General features: G+C 56.1%; 1 protein-coding gene across 1 annotated transcript in view; it reads left to right on the top strand.

The window, feature by feature from the left end:
* Nucleotides 1–1,475: 1,475 nt before the first annotated feature.
* Nucleotides 1,476–10,055, top strand: part of PTSG_06223 (uncharacterized protein) — a gene marked incomplete at both ends in the record, with an annotated part of 8,705 nt that continues 125 nt past the window's right edge. The window contains 15 exons of the mRNA XM_004993055.1: nt 1,476–1,503; nt 1,652–1,710; nt 1,889–1,978; nt 2,107–2,193; nt 2,371–2,493; nt 2,764–2,836; nt 3,044–3,112; nt 3,397–6,421; nt 6,759–6,920; nt 7,120–7,624; nt 7,815–7,866; nt 8,169–8,305; nt 8,552–8,696; nt 8,925–9,028; nt 9,315–9,985. Coding sequence (XP_004993112.1) covers nt 1,476–1,503; nt 1,652–1,710; nt 1,889–1,978; nt 2,107–2,193; nt 2,371–2,493; nt 2,764–2,836; nt 3,044–3,112; nt 3,397–6,421; nt 6,759–6,920; nt 7,120–7,624; nt 7,815–7,866; nt 8,169–8,305; nt 8,552–8,696; nt 8,925–9,028; nt 9,315–9,985 — 5,330 coding nt within the window. The remainder of the gene's footprint in view (nt 1,504–1,651; nt 1,711–1,888; nt 1,979–2,106; nt 2,194–2,370; nt 2,494–2,763; nt 2,837–3,043; nt 3,113–3,396; nt 6,422–6,758; nt 6,921–7,119; nt 7,625–7,814; nt 7,867–8,168; nt 8,306–8,551; nt 8,697–8,924; nt 9,029–9,314; nt 9,986–10,055) is intronic.

Genomic DNA, 10,055 nt, shown 5'->3' with positions numbered 1-10,055 from the left:
CCTGGTTGCCTGTGTTGTTGTGTAGGCGTGTGTTAAACTTACCGCTACTGCTGCTGCACTGTGGTTCTGCATGTGCCTTGTGTCCTTAGGTCCTTGAGTAAAGATGAAAGGCAACGTGTTGATGTGAAAAATGACATGATTTGACACACAATGCACAGAAAGCTCAGAATGCTAGAATGGGACACCACAACAATACCTGACAAAGCTCGACAGCTCGAGCTTTGGCTTTTGTGCAAAGGCAGTGGCGTACCTCCAACCGAAAGACAGGTGGTAAAATGTTGGTAAAGGGGGCGTGGCTGTGAATGGCGCGTTGACGATAATCTGTCAATGCCGCTCCCGCTTGCCGCTTTGTAATTGGCAAACTTTCGACAGATGGGCGTGTCTTCTGTCTTGTCGCAGGTGATTGGTTAAATGGGGGAAGAAACTTTGCTGAGAAAACCCCAGCAGCCAGCCAGTGTGTGTGTGTGTTTTGTTTGTTTGTTTGTTGTTGTTGTTGTTGTTGTTGTTGTTGTTGTTGTTGTTGTTGTTGTTGTTGTTGTTGTTGTTGTTGTCGGAGAAAAGAGGCCGTTGTCATTTCTCCCTCACCACCAACACCAACACCACCCCAGACACACACACATACACACACACCACCACCACCGCTGTGGTGGTGGTGGCAACACATCGCGGGCCTCCCAAAAGTGCTGTCAGCACTGATTAAGGTAAGACACACGCACACAACCCCCACCACACACATGTACATTCGGTCACATGCACATGTACTAAGCCCCCCACACCCTCACACTTTTTTCTCTCTCTTAGGTACCAGTCAGTCCCGGAAGTGGACGGCTGACACTCACTTTTTTCCCCTCCTTTTTTTGTTTTGGTGAGTTGGTATGGTGCCATTTTTGGCGTCCCAACCAACGAGCCATCCTCGCCTCGGCGAGGAAGGTAAGCACCTTGCTACCTTGCAACAACACCAACTCCTCTCACTCAAATGATCACACACACACACACACACACACATGCACATGCACATGCACATGCTTGCACCCACACTTACTCACAGACACACCACGCATGCACATTGGTTCCTCGTTTCTTCGTTTCTACTTGGACTCTGGATTTGCCGACTGTCACCCTCGCCGACTGCACCTGATCGTGCCCTTCACGCTGCCTCTTGTCTCTTCCCCTGTCGTCTCTGTCTGCTTGTCTCTCTTTCTCTTATGCTGCTGCTGCTGCTCTCGTGCTTGTCTGTCCCTTTTCTCTTCTTTTGGCGGCTGTTCGTGGGCCAACAAAAATTTGATTCGATGCACAAAGGAGTGCCCGTCTTGTTGTTGTTGTGGTGTGCTTGCTTCTTGTGTGTTTTTTTTTGTGTGTCGTGCACTCTGAAGACTGGCTGAGGGCAACAACAGGCTCAGGCTCGATCCTCCCTTGTTCTGTCGCTGTGTGGTGGTGGGGATTGTGCTGGCGCGAGGCTGCGCCAAGTCTCCAGCATGCTCGCACCAACAAGGAAGCGCATCGGTGCGTGTGTGTGTGCGTGCGTGTGCGTGCGTGTGCGTGCGTGTGCGGGTGTGTGCGGGTGTGTATGTGCGTTGTTGTGGTCGTGAACTTCGAGTTGTGTCTCCTGCTTGCTGACTTGCCGTTCTTGCTTGTTCGTTGCACTGCACAGAGGCCGAGGAGGAGCCTGACCTTGACCACCAGTCCCCAGAATGGCGCAGATACCTCGACGTAAGCCTGCCCCGTGGTTGGCGTTGCTTGCTGCACACGTGCGTTGGACAACTGCCCCAAGTGCGCTTATCGCTCGCGTTTTGGCGCGATGGTTCTTCTCAGCCCTCCCTTCTCTCACGTTACAACTCTTGCTCTCAACGTATGGCTTAATGTACATGCGTGTTTGTACCGTGTACAGGAACAACGCTTCCTGGTGATTCGCGAGGACCTGGCCGAGTGGCTGTCTCAGCAGCTGCAGGCTCGTCTGACAGAAGACAACCTCATGGAGGTGCGCACACGGGTTGTGGCTTCACCCCTTGAACGACAACTGCAATGCCATGTATGGACCGTTTTGTGCTTACACTGCTGCTCACGATGCTCACACGCTTGTGTTTGTGCTAATCTTGCCGCTCGCAGGAGTTGCAGAATGGAGTGCTGGTGTGCAAGTTGGCCAACACAATTGAAGAAGCAGCAGAGAACACGCCCATGGACCAGCGACCAACGGTACGGGGATGTACATGTGTTTGTGCGCGCGTGAGTGAGTGATGGCGTATGTGTGTGCGTATGTGCACGCGTGCGTTTGTTGTTGCTCTCCTTTGTGCATCACATTCTCACTGCGCATCCGCTTTTTTTTTTCCCTCCTGCATGAACCATTACCCACCGCCATCTTCGTCCTACCAGCACTTTAAGTTCTGCCGCCTTGCCCAGGAGTCCGCTGCTCGCGTGTGCGGGACTGGCAGTCGCCGCCTTCGCTTCTTTGCACACGCGCAACCTCACACTTTCCTTGCACGCGACAATGCCGTGGTATGTCTCCAACCAATTGTGTGTGTGTGTGTGTGTGCGTTGGTGCGTAGGCTTGTGTATGTGTGCGTGTGTGCGCGCGCATGGAGTGTGCAGGCTTGTGTATGTGCGCATGGAGTGCGTAGGGCTTGTGTATGTGTGCGTGAGTGCATGTTTACCTTCCTGTTGGGGTGTTTGCGGACGTCGTTGTGCGCATCATTCGTGTCTCTCGCTGACACGTCTCCTCGCGTCCTTGTTGCGCCTCTTCTGCTGGTGCTGTGCACAAACGTGCAGAAGTTTCTGCGGTGGTGCCGAGAGCTTGGGATGCCAGACGTCCTGCTCTTCGAATCAAACGACATGGTGGAAGGTGCGACAGCACGTGTGATGTGTGTGTGTGTGATGTGTGCGTGTGTGTAATATGTGTGTGATGTGTGCGTGTGTGTAATATGTGTGTGTGTGTGTCATATGTGTGTGATCCAAGGGGCAGCCAACACCAGAATTAACGCAAAGCCACACCACTGTTACGACTGAACCTGCTGCTGCATCGCTGCTGCCTGCTCGTCCGCCGCTTAAGGCCGGAACGACCGGGCGGTGCTCAACTGTCTCCTGGAGGTCGCCAGATTCGCAGCAACCGTCGGCATGGGTACGCTGCACGCGGGAATGGAGTCATGCGAGCGGTGTGTGTGTGTGTGTGTGTGTGTGTATGTGTGTGCGTGTGTGTGTGTGTGTGTACGAGGAAGGACATATCGAAGGATATGTGGACGTGCGTAAACGCACCCACGCACAGGCACACACACATGCACATATGCACACACATGCACACACACACATACACAGGCACACACACACTCACTCACTCACACACACACACACATACACACACATCCACCCCACCTGCTTGCACCAACGCGGTTGTTTGTGCTCCAGAGCCGTCGCAATTGATTGCAATGGAGATTGAGATTGAGCGCGAGGAGCAAGAGAGCGAGAGCGACGAGGATGATGATGATGACGACGACGACGACGACGACGACGACGACGACGACGACGACGACGATGACAATGAGGATACAGCTGGTGCTCGTGCTGATCTGCCGATGTTGGAGGTTGACGGAGACGATGTGAGCACGGGTGATGACCATCTTCGCGATGAGGAGGACAGCGTTGGCGTTCTGTCGGATGATCTTGACGACGATGATGATGGGATGGCAATTGGCCCTGAAGCCACCCCGCTCTCATTTGCACCATTGGCATTGGAGTTGTGCGTGCCAACGCGTCCAGGGTACACGCATCAAACGCAGTGCACGCTCTCACCCGTCGGCGTCACTTCATCCTCGGCTACGTTTGATCTTGGCCTTCCCATGCACGTGCACGCCTGCACCCTCTCCGTCTCCGCGGCTGCAGCCGTTGCTGGCGCACACGGGACGAAAGACGCGATCATGACAACGACAGCAGGGGCAACAGCACCAGCGACAGCGACGACAGCTGGGTTGAACGTGCGGGCGCTTCTTCGGGCACACGGCGTCCTTACAGGCGTTTCTTCCCCCCGCCAACAACAACAACACAACCTACAAGCACAGCAACAACACCACAACCTACAAGCACAGCAACAGGAACAACAACAGCAGCAACGGCACGATGGCGAGGAAAGTGATGGTCTTGGCGGTCCAGCGGCGTTGGCGGCCTTGCGAGTGGAGCTGCGGGGATGTCTGGATCACACCTCTGCCTGCACCAACAATGCGACCGCAACCATGAACGCTCGTTGCAATGCCAGTCATCGTGATGCCAGCGCAACGGACAGCGTCGTATCGCCATCTGCACACGTGCGCACAGCGGGACAGCCGACGTGTTTGCTGTGGCGTCATGATGACGTGCAGGTCACGTGCACTCGCCATGATGACTACGACGGCGGTGGCGACGACGATGGTGGCAATGATGACAGTGACACGAGGGCCACAGCAGCGGACACGGGCAAGAACATCAAAAAGAAGAAGGGCACGGTGTTATCGTCTCCCATTGCGTCACGTTACGCCGGACGTTTGTTCCGGTTCATCACCGTTCGGTTTGATGGTGCACACCTGCAGCGCCAGTGCGACACCCACAATGCCGCCACGACATTACGTGGTGTCGAAAACGATTCGTGCCGCGTTCACCTTTGCGTCGAAGCGTTTGCTGCTGGCCACCTGGCCTACCTCACACCACCTCACCAGCCACAACAACAACAGCAGCAGCAGCCACAAGAGCAGTCACAGCAACAACAGCAGCAGCAGCCACAAGAGCAGTCACAGCAACAACACCAGCCACAACAACAACAGCAGTCACAGCAACAACAGCAGCAGCAGCCACAAGAGCAGCAGCAATTGAGCACGTGGCTGCCTGATGATCAAGACTACCACCCCGTCATGGCTGCCCTTGAGGAAGCAGATGTGAAGCGGGCACAGGGGTGCGTGTCATGCGCTGGATTTGGCATCAGGCGACGCAACACAGGCGTGGACGTGGCGTGGCAGGATGGCGTGGCGATAGAAGAAGACACCAGCACCACCAACATCCACAACCAAGGCGATGGTCATGGTGACACAACCGCACCCACTGCTGTCGTGGTTGGTGACAGCGGTGGTGGTGATGATGATGATGATGATGATGGCAGCGATGACGACGCTGATCCACGCGTGACCATCACCTTTGAACGGCCAACACATGTCGTGGCAGTGCTCATCCGACACACAGGTGGCAGCATCCCATCCGAGACCGTGCGCACAAACAAGGCGGTGGGTGACGATGATTCTGACCGAGATGACACGAGCAATGGTGCATATGGCTCTTCCACACAGCAGCAACAGCAGCAGCAACAGCAGTCGTCGCAAGTGTTTGCGGTGCAGTGTGCGTACACGGATTTGCACAACGGCGTGGTGCATGCGTGCAAACGCCTGTCCATGAGCCACCGCAGTACGCAGCAGTGGAGTGCAACACCATCGCCGCGAATGTCCACAGACAGCGGTGCAGCGTCAACAGCAGCTGCGACGCGCAAGAACCTGAGCCTTCTGCCCGCCATTGCCGAACACAGCGATGGTGATGTAGAAGATGATGATAAGGCGATGACAGTCAGTGATGGAGATGAGGTGGCAGCGCCACGCGGTGGTGAAGATGACACCGAGGACGCTGCTCAGGCTGCAGCACCCAACAGCGACAACGGTGACAGTGACAGTGGTGGTGGCAATGATGATATGGTGATGGGAACGAGTCATCCTGGGAGCGATGATTCAGGCACCAGCAATAACACGACCGCAGTCATCCACGCTGGTGGCAGCGAGGAGGATGATGAAGAAGAAGAGGAAGAAGAGGATGACGAGGACGAGGAAGAGTTGGCAGAGGAAGGCGTGTTCTTCCTATGCCCAGATGTGCACCGCACGAGCTGTTTCCAACTCCTCGGCACCGTGGTGACCAAAGAGCTCAGCATCGACCTAATTGACTGGATTGGCGCTGCTCCCCCGCGTGTTGACGTGGCTGTGCTGTGTCGATCGTCACCGCTTACGGGTTATGGCGGCACTGGCGACGCCGGCGTTGGTGATGCGCATGCAGCTGGCGGTGGTGAGACGGAGGTAGGCAGCGGCAAATCGCGTACGACGAGCGTCGGCTCAATTGGTTCCACCAGCACTGCTGATGGCGGCGGCGAAGGTGATGGCAGTGCAGCGGTGGCAGTGAACGGCGGTGACAGTGGTGCGGGCGGTGTTCAGTCGACGTCACAGCTCTCTGCGCTGCTTCGCCGTCTCGAACACACGCGAGAGGAGGGCGAGCTTCTGGTTCGTGAGCTGACAGCCACGTGCACGGCTGTCAACGACATGGAGGAGGGGCTGTGCCACCGCCCCATTCGCGATGCGGATGTCCTGTGGACGAACGTGAAGGAGCGAGTGGAGAGCACAAAGGAATTCCTCCTTCAAACGCAGGACTTTGATGAGTCAGTTGTGTGTGTTGTTGGCAGTGTGATGGATGGCCTCGTTGGTGACAGTGCTTGCTTATCCTCACTTACCACGGTGTTGTTTCACACACACACACACACACACTCTCTCTCACACATACACACGCACGCACGTGCATACAAACATACAAACACACACGCGCGCACTTACACACGCACGTACACACACACATACACACACACAAACACACACACACACAACACACACACACACACAAACACACAAACACACACACACACACACACACACACACACACACGCACGCAAAACCAACTCTTCTTCCCTCTTTCTTCCCCACCCCCGACTCGAATGCAGGGCAACGGAGATTGTGCAAGAGTTGGTGACAGACACGCAGGTGAGCAGCGATGCGCTTCACACTGGCTGTGTGGAAGCGGCCGAACTCGTGGAGGATATGCTTGCAAGCAACGCCGACATTGTGGACATGACGCAACAGTGGCTCAAGCCCGTCCAATCCAAGTACGATGACACTTACTGCTTGCATTCTAAGCAGGCTGTGCGGTGATTGTGCGGTGGTTGTGCTTGAAGGATGAAATCTCACACCCTGACATTTCGTGTCATGTACACGCACACTCACGTGCTTTTGGTTTTCCCCATCCTCTCCCATTCCCACCCCATTCCCACCCCATTCCACGTTCATCACGTTCATCACGTTCAGGTTCTGGGATGCGGACATCAACGCGGCGACAACAGCACTCATGTCGAGCGCAACGACGAGCAAACGTGACCTCAAGGCGCTGGAACATGCGCTGCGCAGTGCACTCGAGCAAGTGGAGGGCATCAAGCGGTGCAGCAAGGAGGTGACACGCGCAGCACGCATGCTGTCCAAAGCCAACACGGGTCTCGGCACCGCACTCTCTTCGATGGAGGCGCACGTGAATGCCCGACAGGACGAAATATTTCACGCCATTTCCAGCATCCTGAAGATGTGCGTGGAGCGGTCACAATCGAAGGACCAAGATGACAGTGGCGGCGGTGACGGTGCTGGTGCTGGTGATGCGACGAACGAGAACGACGCTGCGACGCGGCTGCCAAAGCAGCAGGTCACGCCCATGCGGAAGCTCAAGCGAAGGACTGCACGCGCACGTAAACGCAGCAGTGCCACCGTTGGCAGCGTCACCAGCCGCTTGGCCGCATATCACGCCCGGCATGCAAAGCTCACGGTGAGTCGTGCTGTGACAGTGGTTGTTGGGGCTTGGTTGTTGATTATAAAGTTTGGGCGGTGGAAACTGAATGCTGTCACATTTAGAGCGCGGGTGCTGCCGTGCTGTTTGTGATGAACATGCACTGCTGCACCCTCACTCATCTGTCATACCCTTCATTTGTGCGCCCGCTTGTGATTTCCAATATCAGGCGAAGAAACGCCGCCTTGGCCGCTTCAAGCTCCCCACGTACCCGAAGCTTGGTGAGACAAGCATGTCAAGCGTAGCTGACCTTGTTTCCGTTGTTGCTGCTGTGTGTCTTTTTGTTCGTCGCTAGCGCCCTCTTGACAATAAGCCCACTTACATGCTCACACTCACTTAGCCATATTCACTCACCCACTCACCCACTCACCCACTCACCCACTCACCCACTCACCCACTCACTCACTCATTCACTCACTCACTCATTCACTCACTCACTCACTCACTCACTCACTCACTCACTCACTCACACACACACACACACTCACTCACTCACACACACACACACACGCACGCTCGCCAGACCTGTCCAACATCCGCCACCGCGTGGACAGCAGCATGCCGGCTGCCATGCGCGAGATTATGCGGCGAAAACGCTCCTCCCTGCGTCCTGTCGCCGGCGTCATTGCTGACGTCAGAGCACGTGATGCAATCGCGGAGGTGAGAGAGGCGGTGGTGGAACCCGAATCCGCACCTTGCGCTGCACCCACTTGCTTACTCGGTGGCTGGCTTGGCTTGGTTGCTTGGTTGGTGGTTTGCTTGATGGGTTCCTTGGCTCGACTTGCTGGCTTGTATTTCGTACTCGGCATGACTTGCTGCTGTTGGCTGGCTGTCTGTTGCCTCGGCCATCACACCTCACCGACGATCGGCCATCAATGTTCCGTTTTGCAAACGTGCCCTCCACAGGATAAGCAGCAGCAGATAAAGCGGCCGGCGTTCCAGGCTATGAACCTTCCCCTGAACGTTTCCAAGGTGTCCGCAAAGGTCAACACGGGCCTGAGCCGCCGCGCCACAAACGCCATCCATAGGCGCACATCTCTCAGCACGCGCGGTTGGTTTGACACAAGACTGGTTGCAATGGCCTGTGCTTGAATTGTGTGCTGCAATGGTCTGGTCATGTTCTTGTACACTGCATGGGGGGATCAGGGTGCACCGATAGCGCTGTCATTAACTTGCTCCCTCACGAACTCACGCGACACACACGCACGCACGCACGCACACACATACATACACACATGCATGTTTCTTGACATGGTTCTCACTGCCTTGGCTGTGACAGCTGTGGAAAAGTTCAAGAAGGAACAAAGGAAGCTGCGAAGCGACACAGTGTTGCCGCTCGTCCAACAAAGCATCGACAAGGCAGGCCTCACGGGCCAAGTCACGGTTGGTGACATGTTGCATTGCACAACTTGCCCATACATTGGTATTGAGAGCCTCTTGTACAAGTGCCACAGGTCGTTTTGTGCCAGCGATTCGTACTCTTCCAGACTTTCACAGCCCCCGGCACTCACGCACACACACGTACACTCACTCGCTCACTCACACTCACTCTCACGCACACACTCACATACACTCACTCACTCACTCACTCACTCACACACTCACTCACTCACACAAACACACACTCACACACGCACACACACACACACACACACACGGTTGGCTGCAGTTTGAGACAACCCACCGTGCCGGCTGCTACATCTTTGGCGGCGCAGACAAGACCGTCAACGTCCGCCAGGTGCGGAATCACCTCATGGTGCGAACCGGTGGCGGGTGGGACACGCTGCTCAACTACATCCACAAGCTGCACGCCTCTGGACTGGGCACGGCGTCGTCAACATCCACACCACTTCGATCGACCGCGGCGAAGCTGCGACGCACACGGCAGCGCTCGCCCAGTGGTCTCAGAAGTCCATCAGGCAGCAACACCACCATTGGCGGAGGTGCGAAACATGCGCACGTCGCCGCACGAAGTGCAAAGGAAGGGCGGCGTCGGTCAGCGTCCACGCCCGTGCAGCAGAAGCAGCGGCAACCACAGCAGTCACAGCAGTCGTCGCAGTCGTCACGAAAGCGTGGGGAGGCACCGCGAAGGCCATCGTCCCTCGCGCGCATGCAGTCGTCGCCAGGGGTGTTGAAGGACGGCGGTCAGACAGCAGCAACGAGCACCGATGATGGTGGCTCATCGACAGATGCCCCTGCCAGCACAACATCGACACCAGCAAAGACGCCCCACAGCACACCCAAGCCCGCGAGCCGCAGCGGAAGTGGGAAGAAAAAGAAGATGACACAGCAGCAGCAGCAGCAGCAGCAGCAGCAGCAGCAGCAGAAGCAATCTCCAAAGTCAGCAACGACCACTGTAACACCACGTGGCCGCCGCTCATCGACCACACCATCCTCGTCATTGGCGTCG

This window comes from Salpingoeca rosetta, assembly GCF_000188695.1.
Source record: "Salpingoeca rosetta unplaced genomic scaffold supercont1.14, whole genome shotgun sequence".
NCBI classification, from domain to species: domain Eukaryota; class Choanoflagellata; order Craspedida; family Salpingoecidae; genus Salpingoeca; species Salpingoeca rosetta.
The sequence above is the reverse complement of the archived record's forward strand: the minus strand, read 5'-3'. Positions and strand labels throughout refer to the sequence as shown.